The sequence below is a fragment of the Gouania willdenowi genome, chromosome 3, assembly GCF_900634775.1.
Source record: "Gouania willdenowi chromosome 3, fGouWil2.1, whole genome shotgun sequence".
In the NCBI taxonomy this organism is placed as follows: domain Eukaryota; kingdom Metazoa; phylum Chordata; class Actinopteri; order Blenniiformes; family Gobiesocidae; genus Gouania; species Gouania willdenowi.
Genome location: NC_041046.1, coordinates 22,391,618 through 22,417,910, shown reverse-complemented (window position 1 = coordinate 22,417,910; position 26,293 = coordinate 22,391,618). Strand labels below are relative to the sequence as shown.

At 38.4% G+C, this 26,293-nt stretch overlaps 1 protein-coding gene across 1 annotated transcript; it reads right to left on the bottom strand.

Moving 5' to 3' along the window:
- Nucleotides 1-1,534: 1,534 nt before the first annotated feature.
- kcnk2a (potassium channel, subfamily K, member 2a) lies at nt 1,535-16,745 on the bottom strand. The gene is made up of 10 exons (XM_028440029.1): nt 16,691-16,745; nt 13,282-13,388; nt 13,087-13,199; nt 11,978-12,068; nt 11,097-11,214; nt 10,745-10,909; nt 7,002-7,018; nt 6,390-6,576; nt 6,176-6,339; nt 1,535-1,846 (listed from the first exon to the last, which is right to left on the bottom strand). Coding segments are annotated over exons 1-10 (1,275 nt in total). The 5' UTR covers nt 16,692-16,745.
- Nucleotides 16,746-26,293: the final 9,548 nt, after the last annotated feature.

Here is a 26,293-nt window from a genome sequence, read left to right as displayed (position 1 = left end):
AAAAGTATTAGGTTTTTGCTTTCAGAGCATTTTTAAGCAGCTTGCTTTTATTTAGAATATAATTCCTTTAATTATCATTTAATTTATTGGTTTAGTTATTAAAATCTGTTTAACGAGAAAAATATTGGACATCTAAATGCTTGTTATGCAGCAAACGATAACTCTAAGTTACTCCTGCACCAAAATTTTCTTCTACTTTTTTCCTACACGCTCACTTTGAAATCAAAAGATTGGACAAATGAAATGGATAATTACTTCTCAATGTTTTGTAGTTTGGTGAATTTCTTTTCATTGGATGTACAAATCTTTTAGTCGCTCTGATAAACCTTTAGTGAATATAAAAACATAATCACTGTCAGAAAACACTTTCCTATAAATGAATCATGTTGTTCTTAGAAAGCCTTTGGTTTGTTTGTACTGACTCTTCAGTGTGTTCTCAATGGGTGATTATGACTCATATGCTTGTATAGGCCAGAAGGGCATGAGCTCCAGAGCATGTGAACCATTTACTTGCAATTTAAATCCATCAATTCACAGACGCTGGGGAAACTGTGTCACCTACATATATGTTGGTGACTAAATGACTCAACTTGACTCTGCATAATTCCCATGTGACTACAGCAAGATCTTCATCCACAAAGCAGCTGGAGGCTGAAGATTCGGAGCTAAAGCGAAGAAATGGAGGCACTGCTGTGGCTTTAACCATAATTACTGAGTCTATCTCTGAAAAGGAAATGATGAACAACATAGATATAGGATGGAAACATGATCCTAAATCAGCGATAAGAAAAGCGTCGGATGACAGCAGCACTGTGGGAATGAAAACTTAAAGAAAAATCAATCAGAACTCATTTCACCATCTTGGAGATGTTGAGCGAGCAAACAGCAACGGTTCCTCAGATTCAAGATCTGAGATACATTACACCAGTGGTGCTCTGGTCTGGTCTTCCAGAGACCACAATATCCTGCATATTTTGAGGTCTGACCACAGAAAACCTGAGAACAAGCTTTCCTTTACAGTCAGGTGTGAGGACCAGAGTAGCATCTAAAACAACAGCCCACTATTACAGCAGAAAGGAGACATTCTACTCTGTCACACTAAGTATAGGAGTTAGGCTACTTTACTATCTCCCTCTCATTAGTTTGGATGATGATACTACAATCACATGAACGTTGTTAGGGGACTGGGTCAACAAAAACTGGCCAGTGTAATCTACACATTTTTAGAAAAGGCATCTAAAAAACCCTGATGATGCATGTCTTTCAATTTCCCACTAAAGACTCCTCGCTCTGACCTGACCTATTAAATAAAAAACGTGTCTATAACATGTCACTTGTGCAGTAACAGGCACCATGGATACAGTGTTCTACTGTTGGGACTATAAACACTGCAATGCATACACAGCATGTTGGACAAGCAATGTTCTTCCACTTTGGAGGTCCCACTAACAATATATTGCCAGGTTCATATGTTCATATTTAATAAGTCATTTAGCCTCAACAGTGTAACACAGAAGCCTTTCTGGCGGTGCATCTATTTGAGATGTTCGATAATTGCAATGCCTCCCCTCTCTGGATCCAATCCATTCATGAAGTTCAGCACACTGTTCCCTTCTTCATTCTCATTCTTGTCCTGTTCATCGTTGAAGTTGACAGACGCCGTCCGCCGAGGCAGAGTGAGCTCAGTACCTGGACTGAAGCCGAGCTCAGATGACAGTTTCCGTTTAATAGACGCAGCTCGCTGGAACTTATCGTAGATTTCGATGCTCACACGTCGGCGAGTCTCTTTAAACTCTGCGGAGACGTTGGCCGTCCACTCTGCTGCATGTGCTCGGATCTCCCCGACCTGTTCAGAATCACAAAAGATTTTAGTGCCATCTATGTTTGCACATACAAAGAATATTCTTTATTGGCATAATAATAAAAAAAAAAAAACAAATACCAGAAAGCGGGTTATGTTCAAACTCTGAGTATGCTCGGGCTCAAATATTCAAAACTCTGAGTTTCCGATTCTAGAAAGCGTGGTAAGTAAATAATACTCAGACCATGTCACCACGGTAACATTCTCAGTAAACTGAACCTGCTCGCTGGCAGGTTTTGTCAAAGAAATCCTGGGTTTCTACCTGGCTCCGCCCACCTGAACACCGCTTCTCAAGGAACACTTTAATTTACCTTGACACTCGGATCACACATTAGTAAACTCACACACTGCAGACGTGCACTCACATTGTTCCAAATGTGCTGCTTTATGTTTTTTGGCAAATGGGAGTTTTCTTTCCAACATTGAGGTTGCAGAACATTTAGGGAAAGGCACTGTATGCAGAGCAATCAGAAAGGTTGCTTTGCATTAAATTATCTTTTGTAAAGTTCCCTGGACACACACCTGTGGCAAATGTAAAGAGGGATATGTCAATTTAAAGGAGCACACATTTCAGGCTCAACATTTACATTATTTCTCAAAAAGATTGAAGAGATGAAGTGATGAAGCGACCAAAAAGTGCAACAATGTTCAAGAGACTCATCACGGGCGATTTAACCAACTATAGTCGCTGAAGTTGCGTTCGGTGTGAACACACCTTTAGTTCAGGCTCATATTCCCCAAACACCGGCTTATTTCACCCATTTGGGTGAAATAAATCTCTGACTTCTGGCTCGTTGCCATGGTAGCTCGTGTTATCTTTGCTCCATTGAGGATGGCTTTTTATCGCGCTCGTGCATGTGAGTAACTAAAGGTTTACATACTCAGAGTTGATTGAGCTACTTCATACCAGCTGTAATAGAACCGGATACTCAGAGTTTCCCATTGTGGGGTATGTTAACTCTGTGTTTAGACTCAGAGTTTGTTGAACCTCCTTTCTGGAATACCCCTGGGGTGGCATGAGAAAATGTGAGGATCACAGTTGGGGACACGCATGGATATGCAAGTGTGTTTGAGAAGCTAACAGTGGAAAAATGTATTTTAAAGCTGAGCACATGCATATTCACTGATGCTCACAGTTTTTGTGCTCGCCATTATTTTCTTATTAAAGACATGCAATGCATGGGCAAGTGGCAACAAGTGATTCCACCATAAACGTTTTAATGGGAGGTTTTCGTTAAAGGGAGAGGACACTGGCACTGGCTGTTCGCCGCTTTTCTGCAAATCCGTCCTACTGTACCGTTAGCACTTTGAGATTTGGTGTCAAATTTAAAGTGCATTACAAATAAAATGTATTATTATCATTATCATTATTATTATTATTACACAAAGCTATTACATGGGTGCAATGACAGCATGTCACAGCCTGAAACACACTCCATCCAAATGTTCAACTCCTGATTAATGTAGAAAAGTGGTTATTGGAGTGACACTTCATTTTGTCCAATCGACCTTTTCTTTAATCACTTCGCCCATCCATCTATTTTTCGACCCGCTTGCTCCTTTTTCAGGGTCGTGGGTGTCTGCTCGTTCTTATCTCCAGTTTTCTTTAGGCAGGGGTACACCCTGAACGACAGTATCACTTATGTATTATTGATTTATTTTACTCATTTAATTAGTGTATTTAAGCTTCTTGTGTGGTGACTTAAGAAATGGGGTGGGAATGGACATCGTAAACTGTATTTCACCACAAAGATGTGCACTTTACAAGCATTTAGACAATAAGCTTTGGATATTAAAATACAAAAAATATATTTCATGTTGTAGTGAGAGCAATGTAATGAAATAAGAAACTTTGTACATCTTTCTAGTAAAATCAAAATTAATAAAGTAAAACAAAGAGGAAGTGAAATTACGAGTCAACTCATTTACACTGAAACAATGTAGCTGTAAACAAATCTTATGAACTATTCAACAAACTTTTAAAACCAGACAGGCACAGTAAGGAACTTAGAAAAAAAACAACCAACTATTATAAGTGTGCAAATAGAGCAACAACTGACTGTAAAGAGGTGCCAGTCCAACAACAAAGACATTTAGGATTTTACAGTGATAGTGTAAAGAAAATAATCATTTAAAGTTATTCATTTGTTTCAAGTGTAATGAAGTTTTTTTTTGTCATAAACATGAGAATAATATAAGTCTATCATGTGGTTTCTAATATGAGGCTGGTTTAACAATAGACATAAACTGATATCTGCATACAGAATGCATTTTATCAAGAAATAAGGTCATCTTTAGTGTAAGCATCAGCTACACATAATGCTTCTTTTTTTTTTTAGTATATAAGAAATAACCTGACTGTGTGCTCTATCTTTATATAATAAATTTATATATAGTCAGCATTAGCTGCTTTAATGAAAGTGTGGAAAATTATCTATGGATATTAGTGTCATTGATTGTTTTACCAAGAGCTGACATTTATTAGTGATAATACACAGTGGCAATAATATGCTTCTACACTGTGACTAAACCAGGCTCAGCAGATACTGTATCTCTGTTAAACTCAGGAATATAATGATCGTTTTCAGTATCTTTAAATATAAGGCAAAGTGATATCAGGCTTCACTATCACATCAATTCCCAGTGTTACTGTTATGGATTATGGGCTGTGGTGAACAATCCCTACATGTCTGTGTCTCTACTGTAGCACAGAGGGAAACAACAGCAACACAAACATTTACAGGCCAATGACAATATATCAGCAGGACTTTAGCATGACAAGCCACAGGAAGCATGAGTGAGCACACACACACGCACGCACACACACACACACGCACGCATGCACACGCACGCACACACACACACACACACCAACATAATTTGCACGTTTTCCACTTAGACACAGTCTAACCTTCATCCTTTCGTGTGAACAAAGTCAAACTGCTTTTTCTTTTCTCCAAACCTAGTTTTGAACTGACTGGTTTCACTTGGAAGAAGTTAATAAAATGTGAGTCAAAACAGAAAATTTGTGTCCTCAATGCAGACAAAAATGTGTTTGCCTTTTCAACGTGAACCATGACATCATCATAAGTGAGCGTGTGTCACATATGTTGAATTTGAGAACTGGATTCATCCACACCCAGTATCATTGCTCTACTTGTTTTTTATACCTGCTTATCCTGCAGGGGTGTGTCCCACCTGCCAGGGCACAAAGTGGATCACACCCCGAAAAATAATAATTAACAATTCACTTTTAATGTACTGTAATTTAAGAGTAAATATCCACAGTGTAGTGCCCTGGGAGGAAATAAGGTTAAGGCTCAAGGCAACACAGCGAGGACTCAGGGAGTCTGTTAGCAGGATTATGTCAAAAGGACTTGATGGATTTTGACTAAATTTGAACCAATGATAAACTTTACACCAAGAAAGATTTGAGCGATGGAAGATTCTATTAAATTTTGGAGGGGATCCAATAAACTGATTTTGGATCAGTTTGAAAATGAAAAGAATCCTTTTTTCTCAACTGGCAAAATTTCAAAAATGAATATCTCTGTTCATGATTAACTGATGTTTATGAAATCTGACTCAGTTATATCAGATTTGTTTCTCAATTACCCAACCACGTTTCATCTGGATTGGATCTCGATTGCACATTTCATCATTATTTTTTTTTAGAAAAATTGGAGTGTCCATACATTTGGAACCTTTGTATGGTTATTAATGGGATATACGTTTCTTGCAAGCCATAATTAGGATCACTGATCATGGTACCATGATGCCAATATTTGGCGGAGGTTTGTGCTCTTTAAGTGCTTTTGTTAATTTTAATTCTACTTAAATTATTACTCAAGCAGAGTCAGAAGCTGAACTAGGGCATCAGATGGGGGTCTGTAAACACACTTGGCCCCCACAAGATCAGTCTATTTCACACACACACTCACTCCTACTACAGCTGCAGAAAAAAAACAAGCTTTGCCTGATATATTATGTTCAGCTAATAAGATCGTAGCGTTGTGTAATGGCATGTCTTGTGCTCTCTGAAAAGGTAAATATTTTACTGCATGAAAATGCTTCAGATTCTACGCTTTTATATTCAGCGATGAAACTTTTAAGCACCAACTTTCTGATGGTACCCTGATCAAATTAGCCTATTGGTAATGCATTTGGAAATTTTATTAGATTACATAAATTTGGACAGAGGAAGGAATTTGGGGTGAAGAAATGTCACACCAATCAATCAGCAGAGAATCTGTGTAAAGACGTACAGACAGTGGGTGAACAATCTGTCCACATAACAAAACAAGAGTCACGTACCTCTTCCTTGGTCCGTTTGGATATTACTCTGAGCCAGTCTCCAATCATGCTGAGGATAGCAGCAAAGTAGGCCAGGCCCACCAGAATCCAGAACCACACAACTGGTTTATAGTAGTGCAGGTACTCAATTTCGGACCCCCCTGGAGACACAGAGAAGAACTGAGCTACGCAGAACGTGACGGGTCTGTGACACAAGCACACCATCAGTTTTTACCTGCTACAAAATCACCAAATCCAATGGTGGTCAAAGTAATGACCACAAAGTAGAGGGACTCCAGCACCGACCAGCCCTCAATGTGTTTAAAGATGGCAGCAGGAAGTGCCACAAAGAGCAGGCAGCCCAACAGCACGAACAGGAGAGTGGAGATAACCCTGATCTTTGTCTGACTGATGTCCCAGTGCTGCAGGAGAGGATACACAGCAAAGCATTGTTCAGTAACACTGTACAGCAGGGTTATAATTACAATTACTTTTTCAATTATGCATGTTCAATTACAATTCAATTATGATTACATTACCCACCATTTTTTCTCAATTACAAATCAATTACAATTATTATTTTTCCCCTGAAAGTCAATTACAATTATGTTCTCAATTACTAAAGTTCAATTACAATTTTACTAAGTTTTAGTCATACAGCGTTGTGATGATTGTATGCAGGTTTTTTTTGTGTGTACGATGTTGTTTTAGAATCTTTACATTTCAATTTTAGCGCATTTTTTTTGTAACATCTTAAGTAAAAACCCAAAAAGTGACAAAGTATGAATTTAGCAATAGCTATAAACTATTTGTACAAAACATCAGTTACATTCAGTCTTGTTACTACGTAAAACTGTATCGTCCCTATTAAAAAATGTTATGTAAGCTATAGACCTGTTTTACGTTTAATTAAATTGTAATTGAAAGTTTTTATTGACTTTCCATGGTAATTACAATTACAAAGTCAATTATCTTAACTCAATTCCAATTTAGATTGTTAAAATTTCAAGTACGATTAATATTAAGCCATAATTGTAATTAATTATCAATTATGCAATTACAATTATAATTGACCTAACCCTGCTGTACATAGCTCCATCCATCATCCATCCATCCATCCATCCATCCATCCATTCATCTATTCGTTTCATTTATCCATCCATCCATCCATCCATCTGTCCATTAATTTAATTTATCCATCCATCCATCCATCCATCCATCCATCCATCCATCCATCCCTCCATCCATCCACCATCCTCCATTCACCATCCTCCATCTACCATCCATCAATCCATCCATCATCCATCCATTCATTTCATTTATCCATCTATCAGCCTATCATCCATCCATCCATCCATCCATCCATCCATCCATCCATCATTCATCCATTCATTTCATTTATCCATCCATCCATCCAACCATCCATCCATCCATCCATCCATCCATCCTCCATCCATTTATTTATCTATTTATCCATCCATCAGATTCTTCCTCTGACAGGACACTCCTAGAGAACGATGCACTCGTATATAAATTGTTATTAATTTGTATTTATGAGTATGCAATAATAGTCCAAATATAAAAATAAAAAATAAAAAAAATAAAGTAACTACATTTACAAGATTATAAGATGCCTTTGTTTCTTCTTTTTTTTTTAAAGGATTTTTTTTGGCTCTAGTGGCCTTTATATGACAGTTGCTTGACAGGAAAGGGGGTCAGAGAGAGCAGGGAATGACACGCAGGAAAGGGTCCCAGGCCGGGAATCGAACCTGGACCCGCTGCAGGTGAGGAACTATATCCTCTGTACATGGGGCGAGCGCTCTACCCACTGAGCTAAACACCACCCCTTTGTTTCTTCTTTTATATGATGTCGTATGTGATGATATTAAAAGATGATAAAAGAGTCAAAAATTCAAAGCCTCCTTTTAAGAACACTTTCAACAATGTTATATACTTCGCTAAGACGTCTAACTTGTTCAGACGATGGCAGCTTTCACTCATTCGCAGGGACGATGGCTGGGACATAAATAAATCATTTTCTACGTCATTCAGCTACTTTAGCAAATTCTTCAAAACCGTGAATGGTAACTATGTACAAAGCTAATGTTTAATCCAGTTGAGTCCATATTCTTGTAGCTTAGGGTGCACTCACACTGACAGGCCAGGCCGGGTCTGTGCATGTGTAACTCCACAGGGGGCCCATTGTGGCTTGTCTAAATGTTAACTGCTTGGCCTGGTTGGAAGCGGTGGGCTTGGTTGGCAGCACATTAGTGTATCGGGCTGGGTTGAGGGCAGTGTGAGGGCACTCTCAGGCCTGGCCAGCGATTCTTAGAGAAACCGCGGATAAGGAGAAAACAGAATTTAGATGTGGCCCAAATCTCCTTGATAATAATAATAATGTATACTTTATTAATCACCATAGTGAAATTCTTCTCTGCATTTTCCCCAAGCAGTAGCAGTGGGCTGCCAAAATTCCTCCAAAAATGTCTATTGAATAGAAAGTACATGTAGCTGTTACCAGCATGGGGTCAATTACAGTTTTCAGTTACAATTAAGTTTTCAATTACCCATGTTCAATTACAATTCAATTACGATTACAGTGACTGGCATTTTTTCCAATTACAATTAAATTACAATTATTTATTATCCCAAGAAAGTCCATTACATTTACGTTCTCAATTATCAAAGTTCAATTACAATGAATGACAATTACTGAGCCTGAAATAAATAACCTGGTAAAAGTTAACCTTCCTCTTGTGTTAGCTTTCTGTTAGCATCTATTATGATAGCGGATCCTGAATCACCTGTAAAATACACTTAAAACAAACATCTATCATCTAAATTATTTCCCATCTATTGGTTACCTTGTTAATGAATAGAAATATATATTTTGATATTTTTGGTGTGGGTGTCCGAGCCTTTTTTGTGTCAGTATACCTCTCAATTTCACATTTTTAAAAAATGGTAAAATGTGGGAAAACTTGGTATGAGACATATTTTAATAATTGTTAACTACACATGTGTAGAACTGTACATACTGTAGAACTGTGACAGGGTTCCCCAGTTTTGCATTAAATCATAATTGACAATTTCTATAGAATTTTCATGGCAATTCCAATTATAAAGTCAATTATCTCAACTCAGTTAAAATTTCTCTACGATTATGACAGCAACAGATTTTTTTTAATTACAATTAAAATTAGAATTACTCCATAATTATAATTGCCCCCCACCCTGGCTGTTACTACAAAATAAGGTCTGAGACAATGGTTTCTCACACTGTCGGAGCGATCTAAACAGATTGCTTTGGTTGCAAATTCTTAAATCCTCAACCATTTTCACTGTGTATCAAAAGATTATTGCCTTTTATTATTTTGCCTGAGATCGCTCACTGAACCTCTCTGAAACCATTTACCAGGCAACATTGCTATTGTGTGTTTTGTCTAAATTGTACTGCCACTTCTCCACAAAGCATTAAATCTTATTCATGTCAACAATTACCATATGCATCATTTCAGTTTATAACAGACATTTAAGAGCTTGATACGTGGTGGAGCATAAAGCTGTGTATCACAGCACACAGTTTGACAGGCACGCGTCACGTTTGAAATGCAAAATCAGCCTGACACTGTGAGAAGTGATTGTAGTCATGGGTTCAATGAATACAATTCCATGAATCCATGGAATGGATTGGTCCCCTGGGTGCAGTGGAAGACAAAACATTTGGTGCTGTTAGTGCTGCAGCTTTACTCAGCAATAATTTAAACACGCACACACACACACACACACACACACACACACACACACACACACACACACACACTGAACTTTTGTCCTCCTTACCTAATAATCCCTCTTCCTCACAGAGGCTCTCAGAAAATCGTTAAAAACTACATTTATGTTTTCAAGACTCTGTAGTTCTCGTGACACTAGGAAACTGTTTACTCACATCAGTCGCTTTAGGTTCAGAAACCTTACTCAATCAATCAATCTTTATTTGTATAGCGCCAAATCATAACCAATGGTATCTCAAGGCACTTTACAGTAGAGCAGTCTTAAGGACGGACTCTTCATTTTATGGATACACACATATGCATATATACGTATATACACATACATATGTATCCCACACCCAACATGAATTCATCATGGCGGCAAGGAAAACCTTCTGTTAAGCAGCAGGAACCTTGTGTGGATCCCATTCCTATGATGAACAGCCATCCACGTTATGCTGTGTTGGGTGTGTGCAGAGAAAAGGGTGGAGACAGAGCCGCTGAGTCTCTGTAACTCCACACTAAGGATCTCACGGACCTGCAAGACAAAAGCCAGAAGGAGTACAGGAGCAAACACACAAGGGAAGAAGCAGACATAGAGGGAGTATTTGAAAGAGGAATCTTAGTCATTACATGATGTCAGATTTGGTTGATAGTTCATCATTTACTGTCTCTGACCTAAAGATTCATCTTAAATTAATTGTAAAAGTAAAAAAAAATAAAGTGAAATTTAAGTTTCATAGGTTCTCTCCGTCTTCTGTCGATGTAAACTGTTTCACAAAATCTGTGTGCGTTCTGTTTTTTCATGTGGCGTCACTCACCACAAACATTTTCTCCACTTTAGCAATGACTTTTCCAAAGATAGTGCCGAGCTGATCTCCGACACCAGCCAGAAGAAAACCAAACAGAGGAATCCCCAGCAACGCATAGACAATGCAGAAGATTCTTCCACCTTCAGTGTGAGGGGACGTGTTCCCAAAGCCTGCCCAGACAAGTGCAATGACAAATTAAGACTAGAAAATAATCAACAGGGATGTTGGTTAACATTTTGTCATATCAGTTCAGGTTTAATTATGGCATCAAATCACAAATAAAACCAAAAAGGGTTATTCCATTGGGATGGCAGCCAGACCTGCAAAACCAATATACTTCTGTGTGTCTTTTCCTACCGATTGTTGTAATGACGGTCCCAGCGAAAAAGAAGGCGGAGCTCAGATCCCACAGGCTGCTGTGATTGGTCAGTGTTCCGGCAGGGTTTACTCCTGAACGGATGGCGGATACCACTTGCTGGAATGAGATCAGTTTTATTTTGTTTTAATCTTATAATAACAATCTGAAACTTAAATGTTCACATTGGTTTATCATAATATATTACTATGTAATGATATGGACACATGCAGAAAAACAAATGTTACATGTTAGAAAAGGAGAAGGAGATCCTCTCATATGATACTCCTACAGTCAAACCCAATCTAACTGATCAAAAATAACAATACCAAAGAGACATTTAATATTCAGTACATCTAAACCCTGCTCAACCCTGCTATATGTTAGAGCTTATTACTGTAAAAGATTAAATAATGTTGAATTAATGTTAAAAAAAAAATGAAATTAAAACTTTGTATTTGGTGTAGAAGGTCTGAAGTGTCTGAAGTCCTTTATTACAAAATAAGATTCATGATCAGAACTGGAGGAAGCAGCCACAGAGGCCAGGTTTCTGTAGATAAGCATTGGAGCAACCAATGGAGCTGTCCTTGGTGCTGAAACTGCTGCTACCGCTTTATAGCTCCTGTTGTGCATAAATCACATTTTTACTCCAGAACCATTTGATTAACTCTGAGGAGAGGTTTCCTCTGAGGTTTTTGTCTGCTTCAACTGTGGGTGCGTTGTGAAAGCTCATGCAAAGTGAGGTGACATTAGACATTATTTAAGCAAACTCTGAAAGGGTGAGTCACGGGTCGCTTGTGAATCGACTGATTACATTCCCAAAAAATGATCAAATTAGTGGCAGGAAATGACACAGGGGCGGAGGCTGAGGGGTGAGTCTCACCTTAACCAGCTCCTCCAGCTGACTCTGGTTGACACACGGGTGTTTGGACAGGAACTCCAGCTTCTGAGACAAGATGGCCAGACGCTGAGCACTGGCAGAGAGATGAACAGAAATTTATGCTGAGACAACACATATTAAGTCAGAAAAAACCCTTCCTTGGTTTGTCCAACACTTGACACCCGATTCCGATATTACCAATACAAAAAGCACATTATGCTGCAGAAATGCTAAATTTATTAATGTATCCATACTGATATTATTCTGATCATAATCTAATACAGTGGTTCTCAAACTTTTTTGGCTCAAGTACCCGCTTTCTCTTACTTTTGAATGCAAGTGCCCCCTTATGTCTACATTTCGCTCAGAATTCTGTGAAAAACAAACATACGTCATAATGATGGAATGAATGAGTGATAACACACATTTTAACGACTCTCATTTAGTAAACAAGTGAAATAAAACAGTATTTTGTGCCTCCTAGATAGATTTATTTCTCCCTACTGATCCTTGTATTTTCAGTTCATGTTCATAATTTTTCTCTTATTTTGTGTATTGTTGGTATTGGTTGTTTCTTCTGTTATTTTGTATGTTTCTCTATTATTTTCATGTATTTTATAGTGATCTTGTGTATTGTCCTCTCAATTAGTGAGTATTTTTCTCTCTTAGTGTGTGTGTTTTTGTTGTAGTTTTGTGAGTTGCTGGTCATATTCAGTGTGATTGTCATTTTTAATGAAAAATAAACATTATAAAATTAGTTAATTTTCCTATCTCACTCAAGTACCCACTGCAGTGCCATCACGCACCCCTAGGGGTACAAGTACCCTCATTTGAGAAGCCCTGGTCTAATAAATAGATATAATGGACTGGCGATCTTTACAGTTTTTACTGTGCCTCCATCTCTGAATACGCTAAGAAAAACTCCTACAGCCTTGATAGAAACATTGTACATGCATTTAAATAGGTTAGATATCAGCACATTAACAGTAGAGAGAAGTTTAAGGGAGGATAGAAGGACAAACGCCTTATGGGTAGGAGACAGATTATAAGTGAATGATGGCTGATTTTTTTTTTTCTAATGGTGGAGCAGATAGAGTTTCCAACCTGCCTACCTCTCATGCGGCTGCTCTAGGGATCTGAAGACTGCCGCTCCTGTCACCAGGTACAGAACTACCAGGAGAAAGATGGCTGTCACTGTCTTCCACTTCATCACCGTTCCAACCACCTGCAACACCTCAGCTGATCAACCACAGGAGACTTCTATAGTACTTTCACTAACTCTATACTCTATTTGGGCATGGTCTCACCTCACTCTCCTCCCGAGGAGTCAGCGTGATTGGCTTCGTGGAGAAGGAGAGGCGGGGCTTTGTGTTGTGAGTGGCAGATTTAGGGTCCAATAAGTCTGGAGCTGCCACTGTCAGGGGAGAAGAGGCAATGGCATTCAATGTTTTTTTTTTTCTTTTTTTTTTTACCCGTGCACTTTTCGCCCAGCCTGTCTCTGCTCCTGTGCGCCAGTCTACACATTTAGTGGTTAATTTTAGAAGTCCTTATAAATAAATCACCAACAAGTCCTTTAGTGGCCCTAACATGCTCACACTGGTGAGAGCATGGAACAACGTCCATGTGTTATACAGTAGGTTTGTATTTGAACGAGTTTTATGGAAGAGGGAACTTTGGAAGGAAGGAAGAGCCATCTTTAATGCTAGGAAAACCTTTAACCCTTTATAGGGCAGGTGTTGACTTTGTACATCTTCAACTGTTTATATAAAATTGAGCTTCATTACTTTGATGACACTGGAAAAAGTTTCCTAATATTGCTACACAGATTTAACAAAGTTAATACTTAAAGGACCCATGTTAAGCTAAATCAACTTCTCTGTGCTTTAAACATCATAAAGTGCTATTAGGGCTTCATACACATGCCTAAAGTGTTGTTTTCATTGATTCCCTCAATCATTAGTTAGAATTTCTCCTTTCTTACTGCAGGGTGAGCCCAAACACCTCGCTCCAATTTGATGATGCGTTCCCACTTTGATGACAAATTTGATGCGGCACTAAGCTGGAGAAGCCACGCCTCTAGGAAGCTCTCTGCCGTGATTGACATGTAAACAGACACGCCCACGAAGGTGAGCATTTCAGCATCTTTCGCGCAGTGCTATGTATGTATTTTCTACAGTCTATGTATGTACCGGTGAACGCCCCACCCCCACACTCTGTCTCGTGTTGATAAAGCAGCATGAGCTTGGCTACAGAGTGGGTGGCCCTACGACCATCGTGCGGGGAGGAGGAAGTCAGTGTCCCGTCTACAGACACGCCCACTCATGAATATACATAAGTAGGCTGCAAATCAGCCTGTTTGTGTAGAGTTGCTCAGAAAGTGACTTTTCAGAGGCTAAAGCTCTGAAAAACAGGTGAGTTTGGGAAAATAAACCTCAAATACTATGTTTTTGAGGTTCTTAGAACAAATGGAGATGGGTGTAAAATAGCATGACATGGGACTATTAAGATTCCTTCTCTACTTTTTCCCGTTCATGGACGCACGGTCTGTTGGAGCATATCACAGCTAACATTGGGCTCAACACTGCACAACTATTACAGGGCCATTCACACACAATACGTTAAATGTATTGACTCAGCAAGCAAATGCAAACTTCACCCCTACAGATCCCAGCTCCTAATTCATGGATACCTGACATTGGTCAACAGTTGTATCTATATTTTGTCAATAAAAAATCCCATGTTTCTTGAGTGTAAAAGTTGATGGAAAAGATAAGTCAAAGCACAGAGCAGCTCTCGGGTTGATAAACCAAACATGATCCATACAAACAAACTGTTAGAAAGGAAAACACAGCGTTGTGTTAAATACTATACAAAGATCAACTTTTGAAAAGATATATTTTTGCACAATGCTGTAATCTTTGGTTGTCACGTGTTTAGTGTAGCTAAATCTAATCTAATGGTTGCAATGAGGTTAAAGAATAATAAATGTCTGTTGTGTTTTTACACGAGTTTCATTTTCAAACTGTTATCAAAGCACTTGTTGCTGTTGGTAGAGTAATTGTAGTATATTTGAAAGTAATACAGAAACAGTATTATAGTTGTGTTGCCCTGCGATGGACTGGCAGCCTGTCCAGGGTGTACCCCCGCCTAGCGCCCAGTGTGAGCCGGAGATAGGCACCGGCAGACCCCCACGACCCTGGAAAAACAGGAGTCAAGCAGGTCTGAAAATGGATGGATGAATATTATTATTGTAAATGAATGACTATTGTTATGGCTGGTGTCTCCTAGCCTCTCAGCCTGTCCTTCCTCCCTCCCGCCCACCTAACACACCTGATACAAATCAGCAATCAGGTGGAGAGAGAGGGGAGGAGCTGTATAAAGGACCAGGAGAGAGGAGAAGCACAACATTCAACCAGCAGCAGACATGTGGGGAGAGTTCTTCAGCTCTCCACTCAGCAGTTTGTTATTTTAGTTTGGACTGGAGATTTCTGGTTGTCCTGTTTTTGTGTTTCTGTAGATTCAGTGTTTTGTAGCTTTGAGGTGCAACGGCCGTGTGTGTGGTTTGCCCAGTGTCCTCCCTACTTTAGTTTAGTTTGGTCAGGGTCTCCAGTCCCTTTTGTTTTGTTGAGTTATTTTTCTTTATCTTGCTACTTTTAAAAACCTTTTTTTTTTTTTTTTTTAAATACATAATTTAACAACCGTTGATTTTGTTTGGTGTCATTTGTGCTGCAGCCCCTCAAGCCTTCTGACATAACATCCTAGAGGGAGGTGTAACACTATTATAATTGATAAATTCTGTTTAAAAAAAATACTAATAGAATACCAAAAAAAATCTTTCTCAATATATTTAAATTATAAACCTAAATCTTAATGTTGTGGTAAATAGTTCAGCTCAAATGAAGAGGAAGGCAGAGATACAGTAACTCCTGCTATGAGGCTAGTCCATCCCACAGCCAACAAACAAACATTCACATTTATCTGACTAATTCAAAGAATCCATGTCAATAGATATATATTAAATATAAGTAATTTTGGACTTTGGGATAAACACAGTGCTTTCTAGGTTGGTGAGGTTGGTGGTTTGATCCCAGGGCTATACTTGTCTATGTGTTGAAGTGTCCTTGGGCAAAACACTGAACCCTAAGTTGCTTCCATTGGTGGACTAGTGCCTTGCATGGCAGCTCTGTACCAGTGGTGTGTGAATGGGTGAATGAGCTGGTATTGTAAAGAGCTTTTAGACTACTTCAGTGTGGGGATAAATCACTATATAAATCAAATAGTAGTAGTATTGGTGTATGTAATGGTGTTATTAACTGATTCATAAAAATCACCACGACAAAAATTGGAAAAAAACAAACAAAACATAATTCTTCTACACGTGAGGTGCAACAAAAATAACATCTCAATGAAACAAAAAACAAAAAAACTTGATTTAAAAGAATGAAAGAAAATAAATTACTTTTGAATTTTCATTAATGAAAAGGATTTTTCAGAAGTCTTTGTGTCATATCTGCTTCATAACAATAGACACCATATATGATGATGATGGTGATGGTTATAAAGGACAATATGCATCAGTGTGTCCTTCTGTAGATGGTGATGATGCTTCATCACAGACTCCAACTATCTGAGGAGCTCATGACTCTAAGGCGCACTGTTGTTGTTGTTGTTTTGTGGTGTTGTGAACCAGCAGATGTTTGCGGACAGTTTGCTTACTTCTCGCCGTCTATCCGATGCCCTCCGCTCGCCTCTTCTCCTCGTCCGAGGTTCTCTCTGCGTGGGGAATCTTTCCTCCGCGGTGCGCCTCCTGCTGGGGCTCAGACAGCTCCTCCGTCGGCCTCGTTTCTCTCCCCGCCGCTCGGACACCCACCTTCAGCCTGCAGGGTATAGGTTTACTATGTCCACGTCCAGGAGCACAGACAGTCCTGCTGTCCCAACACTCTGACATCCAGGGACCTGCAGGGCGCTCCTGTATAAGAGCGCACCGGGGGAGCGGGGGAGGCATGGGGGCAGGGAGAGGGAGAGGGAGAGGGGTGGAGAGAGGACCAGGGTGGACGTGCATCCCAGAATGAGCTGTGTACTGAGCATGGGGGCCCTTTGGGACTCTTTATGCATCTTTATGTTTGGTGTTAGAGAGAATAACCTCTGTGATGAAACATGTGGACAGGGCAGACAAGACTAAAGTAGCACCAGTTCAACCAGTGAGGTTGACCTTTACATTATAAACACTTAAAAGTGATGCAATGCAAAGTGTATTTTAACTAAACTAAGGTGAACAGTCCCCTCTGACATCAGCCTTACCTATCGTTCCCAATTTTGATGGTAAAAGCCCTAACAAGTTAAGTGGCAGGAGATTAGCCTATAGACCAGTGTTTCTCAAATGGGGGTACGTGTATCCTCAGGTGTACGCTATGGCACTACAGGGCTTACGAGAGAGAGGTAAATGAACAAATAAAGGGTCAGTCTTGGTCCCACACCTGGTGTGAGAGATGACTGGAAAGGATAAAAACTAGGCAGTGGATATCTGTACGGTTGCCGTATCAATATACCGACATTCTATCAGTACGCAGCGCCCCTCATTGGCCAGTTTAGGTCACGTGATAGGTCAGTCATTGCCCAGTTTAGGTCACATGGCTAAGACTAAACCTAACCCTAAAAATTGTTGCAATATATAGGGTTTTAACCTAACCTTAACCCTAAGACGCTACGTACGTCTACTTCGGTAACCGCACCGATAGCACCAGGGGTTGTAGGTACGGCAACCGTACAATTAGACACTGTCTAACAACTATAGAAATAAATCTATTCAGGAGCCACTAAAAAAAGTGTTTATCAACCTTGGAGTCAGGACCCCATGAGGGGTCGCCTGAAATTTTTGAAAAATAAAAATAGATTTTTGAAATTTTGTAATTATTGTTTTTTAATTAAAACAACACACAATCTTAAACAACTGTATTTCTATACTTTCACTTTGTGGCAATAGCTCATCTAAAATGGAGTAAAATAAATAAATATCTGGGCTCAAACATAATATTTGGGGTCGCCAGAAATTCTTGATATCAAAACGGGGGTCACGATCGAAAAAAGGTTGGGAATCACTGCTTTTAATACTGTTTATTTGCACTTCATTTACAAAATAAGATTCTTTAAAATGTGTTATGCTCCATCATTATGCTCTATAGTTGTTTTTAAATATGTTTTCTAAGGAAAATGTTGTAGTCGGACAAGGGGGTACTTGGATTCAGAAATAAGAAAAAGGGGGTACTTGAGCCAAAACAGTTTGAGAACCATTGCTATATACTAAATGACAATAGCATCTCACTCATTAATACAGATATATTTTATTGCTTTATTTAAATCACAGTAACACAGAGTCTATAAAAGTACACAAACAGTTTTGACATGAAACAATGTGTACAGGGGTAACAGATGAAAAGTTAAGAGTGCTAATTTATGGCAGAAAACTTTATTTTGTGGGTGGTTTGATTAGAAAAACGTACATTTCTTGAGGTTACATCTCACAAGCTTACAGACGCGTCACTGAGCCCTCAAGCTCTGCACTTCTTATACAGCCTGTGTTGTCACATGAGTCTTCTCAGAGCGCTACATCTGTGTGTACATGTGACTTGCTCGGACAGTTTGCTCGCCACACAAATGCTCACCCATAAAGTCAGAAAAGGGACATTTGCTTATACCACCATTATATTGTGATAAGTAAAACCTGATTGAGTAGGTTAGGGTCAGGGCAAATAAATATTTTAGTATACTTTAGCGGTGGGCAATTGTTTTGGGGTGAACCAAGAAGATATAGCTAAATTATCAGTTATTCAGGAATCAGGCCTGTGGGCATTTTTAGAATTACAGGAAGAAAAAATCTTATATACGAGCAGAAGAACAAGATGTGATCAAGTACAATTACGGTAAATTATGAGCTCAGACACAACCCTGCAGGACTTGAACCCCTGACCTCTGTGATGAAAGGCAGTGATGCTAACGTACAAGTAAATAACACTATTTAAGTAACTTAACTGACATTTTATTTGCTGTTTTATCCATGACATCATTTTTTTAATGTTTTTTTATTTTTATAGCACCAAAGTGTCAATCTGTGAGTAAGCCTCGTATAAGTTGACCCTGAATTGAATGGAAACAAATGTCCTTCTCTGCTGATAATACACAGTTAACGAGTGTGTGCAGGTCTTGTGCAATGGAAATTAAAATCTTGTTTAAATGTTTAACCAGCATGGATGCTATAAACCAGTTTTGCCAGAACATAAGGCAGGGTCATTATCGTCCCAATACTTAGCAATCAAGCTATTTATTTGCTTTAGGATATTGACTCATAACACCATAGTACAGCTTCAGACAGAGCGTCTCAGCAAGATCTCTATCACATATCACAGACATTTTAGGTCAGTCTGCCAGTAGTCAGTATCCACCGAATAGAAGTGTGTTTAGTCTAAGAGTGCAGTTTGTTGAGCTTCAGGTGACATAAATCAGGCTGTTCACACAGTCATCACAGCTCACAGGGGCAGAGGGGAAAATAGCAGAATATAGAAAGTACTTTAAAAAAAAAAATAAAAAAATCAAAATCAAGCATTTCTTACTGTTATCTTTCATTTTTCATGTTTCTGTGAACCACACAGCCTTGTAGGTGAGATTGATCTACTCCAGTCTTCTTGCCCTCTATTGGTTTTTCACTCTTTTCCAAGCATCCCTCTCTCCCTGTTAGTGACACTCATCCTTCTTCTTTTCTTTCCCACCATGACTCCAACATTTAAACAATATTTACACGGCTATGTGTACAGCTAAACATAGACAGGGTTTTTTTGCTTGGTGTGTCACAAGTTACAAGAGATCAGACTAATGTCGTTCTTGTGCACATCATGTGAGTGTGTGTGTGTTTAAGTCCACGGGCATTTTTCCAAAGATGACGACAGATTTTCAAAATTAGATATTTGCATATTTATTGGTAATGAAAAAAGGTCACATGAATTACATTTACTTTTTTCTTTCTTTTGGATGAATTGTAATATTGCAACGGCTGAACCAAATGTAAAGTGGCCATCAGTAAAAAAATAAAAAAAACAACATTTTAAGTTAACATAAAATTGTTTTGAATGATAAAAAAAACGTGTTTGTCTTTTTGGCATGTTGATGGAGAAAAACACGAAAGGAGTAATATCGTCAATGCCATCGACCAATCAGCATTGAGTTGCAAACGATTGGAAGACTATTGAGGTTTTTGTTTTTTATTGCAAGTGCTACTATGACAACTGTTGCTATTGACATCTCATGTTTTTTTAAGCAAAATGCGCTGCTGCTTTCTGGCCATTTCTTAATGAACGGGACAAATAGGACTGAGCTTGTGAAAAACCGCGACAAGTCAATTGTTTGGGGGAAATCGACCGGGACACGGGATGTAACTCTGAAAACCGGGACTGTCCAGGGTAAATCGAGATGTCTAGTCACCCTAGATTTGGGGCAAACCAAAGTACAAAACAAACAGCAGAGGGATATTTATTTATGTATTTATGTATTTATTTATTAGGAGAGCTAATCTTAGAGAAAACCCACACATTGGGAATTCAAGTGAGTAATTTTGTCATTTTACAGAACCACTACAAGATTACTATACTTTCAGGAACCATGCACATCCAAACATTGGATTAATAGCAAATGAGGTTTAACCAAATGTACAGGTCAGAATAGACAGTGTATAAGTTTAACAATAGACAGTTGCTGGCCCAAATTTTGTTTCGATTTAAAAGCCCGTGCACACACCATTTTTTTTTTACTAACCACAACCCACCTAAAGTTTGCACAAGTGAATTGACCTCAACACACCCACATTCGACCATCAATGATCAATGCCCTTATGAATGGTTATTACATCTAAACCAGTCTGCTGACCAATGGCATTTTACCTTCCTTAATAGCAGAAAACACAAGGAAAAGGCATTTTAAGAATGAAGTTGAAGTGCTTGTGTCTGATGTAAGACAGAAAAGTACATTATAAATGTGATGGTTACATGTAGTGACATCACTCAGAAGTAAGTGTCAGTCCCACAGAACCAAACGTGGCAGAGGTGAAGAAACTCCATCCCAGTTGAAACTCCTAGAGGCTGTACTACGAAGCTCGATAAGTATATCCGGGCTATCTCTCCTATTAGCAGGCTTAACTTAACCAAACATTTGCTGTCACAGAGCAGCTGTACTACAAAGCTGGTTATCAACATATTAACTTAAGCCAACTGTTTCAAACCTGAATGCTTGTATGCTCACATAATAAGGGTGGAGTTTGCTGCTTCTGGCCAATCACAAATACGGAGAAACATGCACAGCAACTTATGTTGTCATGAGGAATAAATGTTACAATTCAGGCTAAAACAATAGTTCTTGCAACAAAAGCAGGAAGGAAGGAATGCTGGCGGAATATTGCAGACTGTTAAAGCGTAAATTTGTGAGATTGTTGCTACAAAATTCATTTATTGGAAAACAAACGGACACACACTGATCAGTTTCACTTTATTAGGGCACAGACCTGTTTTTAATCAATCATTTCCAAGAGAATTGGTTGGCCAGGAGGTGGTGCTTTTATACTCCCTAATATCTTACCAAGAACAAACCTGCTCTTGACGAGGTTAGCCATTCAGCATCAGTTACCATGGTGATTTACCCTGGTAAGAGGTTGACCAGCATCGTAGTACAGGACACGCAGAATACATTCCAGAAGTTAGTGCAATAAGAGGACATCCACCTTCGTAGTACAGGCCCCTCATGTTACGGAGGTGTGGGCCCACAACACAGTGCGCACGGGCACATTGAAGCGCATATCGTCTGCGGTATCAGGGTTGGTTAATGGGAGGAGCCGGTATTGATAGCCCCGTCAGCTGAAAGGTATAACAGAAGAGTGATTATAATAATCAGGCTTTAAGGGTTAGAATTACCAAGGAGCAAGTCATAACACTCATCACGTGCCTGCAGTCTGTTTCCAACACTGCTCTGGTCAGGATGAAGGAATTATTTCTTGATGCCACCATGCACAAAATTTGTCAGACTGATTTCATGCACATTTTTACGGTATATACGTACATGCATTCATTTTCACTCTGAGCCCTAATATGAACATATTTGCATACCTGGACCTAATGGCTCACTAAAGGAACACATCTATAACACGGCAGGCTAAGGTACTTATAATTGTGTGTGTCTGACAACTATAAATGTATGAAATTAATTAGTCTTTAATTTCCCACCTCGCCACCAGTCTCTTGCGTCTCCACAGTGCTCGTGCATAAGGCTCAAAGTTGATGTACCAGTTCACATATTTTTACCAAGTTTCTTTTTATTAAGCACAACGTTTGCGCAGGAAATGCCCAACTTTCAGACCATGCTTTCTATGCAAGCAAGCTTTATAAATGAGGCCCTTGGATGAGAATATCTTCATCAGACTCAGGAGAGCTTGACTTGAGAGATATCTAAAACCTGCAGATCTTCAGAACCAGGTTTGGACACCCTCAATGATCTTGCTTTGAAGAAGAAATGTAATCTCTCATCATGGCAGAAACAGATGCATATTTCACTAATACACTGTTGTTTGTTTTGGAGCAAATCTATATTAACGGACTTGTGAGAAATAGTTAATAATTGCTTAGATATGAACTAAGACAAAATTTTAGTTCATTCTTACATTAGACCTCATTCTGATCTGGGTAACAGAGCTTATCTTGTACTGGCTCACAAAGGACAGTGTCGACAAGGAGCCAAAAGACAATAACTATAGGGATAAAAAAAAATAAACATAAAAAAAACATGCACCCCTGAGCTCAATTTAGCAGTTATCTAACATCACTTTTTTGGAATTAATAATTTCTTGCAGCAAGTATACAATCCAGTGAACCCTCATTTATCATTCTATTAAAAGTTTGCCAGTATGTTGAAACAAACTATTCATGTTAGTAATATTTTCACAAAGAATAACCCTTGAAAATAAATGCATGAAGTATTAAAACTATTGCTAGATCAGCTCTCATGATTTCTCTCTTATTTTTCATTTCTTCCTTATTATTACATGTACAGTAGCTGTACTCAAGCTGTGTGTTGATCTGTGCTGATTGTTCATGACAGTTCGGTGCCCCTTCTGATACCTGGAGTGAAATGACCTTGTGTTCAGAAGCCTTGTACCAAACCACTGCATGTGGCCGGGTACAAGGCCTCAATCTGATCATTAGTAGCAGATCTACCCTCTGAGTGTAGGAAAGCATGTGCCACAAGTGAATTAGAGTCAAACAGTGCTTGTTGCTTTGATTCTCTGTTTGACTGGAACTTTTTAGGAATTAGTTAGTGGAATGTGACAGCAAATATTCAGACACTTTTGCTGTACTAAATATGTGACAAAACGCAGCAAAGCATTTAAACCTGCTTATTCTCACCTAGGACAAAAAACTTTATTGAATTATTACATTTACTGCCAAGTTTGTCCAAACTTTAAGCTACATGCTAACATTTCGATTATGTGGTGCAACTGATTGGACCTACAATAAATATGACACAAAGACCGTATTTTGATACTGAAACAATAATGCAACGTGTTGACAAGCTGGACATAAAATTCCCGCTATGTTCTTACTGTTGCAGAGTCTAATTATTTACTTTTAAAATCAGTGTGAGTTTTGGGCCCATTTAGGTTATTATAGTGGTTTTCAAAAAGATGGCATGAGGACACTACTTTTTGTACATAGTTATGTCATTTTCAATCAAACACAAGATCCATAACATGAAAAAAAATTGGAAGAGAGTAGTTTGAACGGATGAAATATTGCTGGTATCATGAATGAAGTGCTTTTATCACACCATAGTACAGACAATAATATTGTCATAACCCTAATGTGGTTGATAGTGAAAACTAAAAGACTGCTGGAAAGTTGATCATAGTGTAAACATGACTGGCTATTCTTTAACAATGTAAGTGTTAAAGAAGTTTTAAACATCTCTACGAAGCCTCAGGTGAAACTGGTGCTTCAAGCATAAGTTTAGTCCTCTGACATCTATACATTTGTGAATGAACAATTTTTCTTTTTATCATAGACAAAAGAAAAGGAATGGATGATCCTTTGAGGCTAGTGTTAGCAAGTGCATAACAAAGTATATCACTGCTAGGAAGACATAGCAGAACAGACTGTCAATGTAGCCATTATCATAGTAAGCATCTGTTAACACTACACAGGGGTGCAGGGTTAAAAATAGCCTGCATGGTTTTGACTGTTAGGGGCTACAATGTAGTAAAACGTAATCCTTGTTACATAACGGGACGAAAGAATGGTTTCAGTGTGTGTGTGTGTGTGTGTGTGTGCATCCCAGTGTATGATCATGTGTGAGTATGCATGTGGATGCACTTGGGTTATGCTTAAAACAAACAGAGCCGTGCAGTTGCGTGACAGTGCTGGGAAGCGGTAAAACATCCGGATGATACAAATTTGCTCAAAACTTTGAAAAGTGAAACATTTTCTTTAATATTTGATTTTTTTCCATCTTTAAATTATGTTGTCGTACTGGACATTGTAATGCTCCACACTCTGTAAAATACAAGAACAAAGAAAACGTGAATAACACACAAATGATGAACACAATCGTCTTGATACCCAACCTTCGCCTGATTACACTGGTATCCTACACTGGTATTGTGCTGCAGAGCCAGTGACACTTTGCCAACTGCTTTATAGTTCAAATGAGATTTAATAAAAATGTACAAAATGACAGTAAAACTTTATTAACGTACCCGACTATCATTTACTGGATAAATTACAGCTGTCAGCAAAAAAAAAACTCACTCCAAATTTTAAACTGGCCTCAGTGTGATAGAATATTTGCTGTTTCCTTTTATACGGTAGAAGTGTAATATTCAAACACAGTGGAGGGATAATCCATTGTGAACTAGTAATCCAATATTCAAAGACCTTTAAGTGATTAATGAAAGACATATTATTTATCTTGTCCAGTCGAAGGTTCAAAACAGATTTCCTCTTTGCTTTTCTTCAGTCTTGAAGTGGTTAACAGTGAATAAAAGTCCCTTTAAAATGTTCTTAAGTTGCCTTTGGATGCAAAAATGGAGCACATGGTAAACAACAAAATGGGACAACAATGTGAAACTCATACTTTAAATATCACATAATTATGGGATAACCCTTTATGTTGTGATTAATCACAAATTATTACTGATTTAATCTCTGCTACTGTCATTTTTGTAAAATACAACTTTTAAAGGTTTAATATGTAATGTTCTTTTTATGTAGAAATGTTAACACGCATGGGTACGAGAAATATTTAGTTTACTGACATTTCCATTTAGAAAATAATCAAAAATGATATTTATAAATTCAAACACAAAATAATGGAAATGAAAAGAAAGGGAAAAATACAGTCACCTAGACCAGTAAAAATGGGAATACTTGATGCTACCAATCCAACAAATATAAAGCCTTTGAAGGTGGGGAAATAAGTACAGACTAATAGAAGAAAAAATAAAGTTAATAGTTTATACCTGGAGTTATTATTGAGTGCTTGCAATTCTGAGCTTGCATGGAGAAAAAGAAAATAAATGAATAATTAAATAAATTGTAATAATGACATAAAATGGAAAATATGAAGGAGTTCCTGCAAGTTTAAATTATGCAAAACTAAATGCGTCAAACACCGCGTCTCATATAAGAGCTTATCCCTACAACCTCTGAATGAGTATTTTATATTTTCCAACCTTATAAACTGCATGATGTCACTGAACCACAAAGATATTTTGGGCGGGTTTTTCGATTTCCAATGTAGAATTATATTTTTTTGTGGCAACACTTTAGAAGCGATATTTCATGACCTCTTGGTATTGTGTAAATTCCTTCTATCTATAACACCAGATATGACTGCTGCTGCTGCTGCTGCTGCTGCTGCTGCTGCTGCTGCTGCTGCTGCTGCTGCTGCTGCTGCTCATGGTTTCCATCTGGAAGAGTTTCAGCACTGACCTTGTGAGGTGCTGATGTTGGGGTGATGCTGCTGTTCAATGTTTACCTTTCCCTCATTTGCACTCATCACTCTGTGCTCACATCAACTCATCTTTTGCTCCCCCTCTTTCATTATGCATATTCTCCCCTCCGTGGGTGTGCCCTTGTCTCTTCAATATGGGTTTGTCAGTCTTAGGTTGGGTTAACTGAAAAAAAAAAATCAGTGTATACCAAAGTTTTGAGAAAAATTAAACAAATGAGGTTTTAATTATTCAATTACATTTTTTGGAGTAATTTTTACAGTTGAAAATACATGTTTTAAATT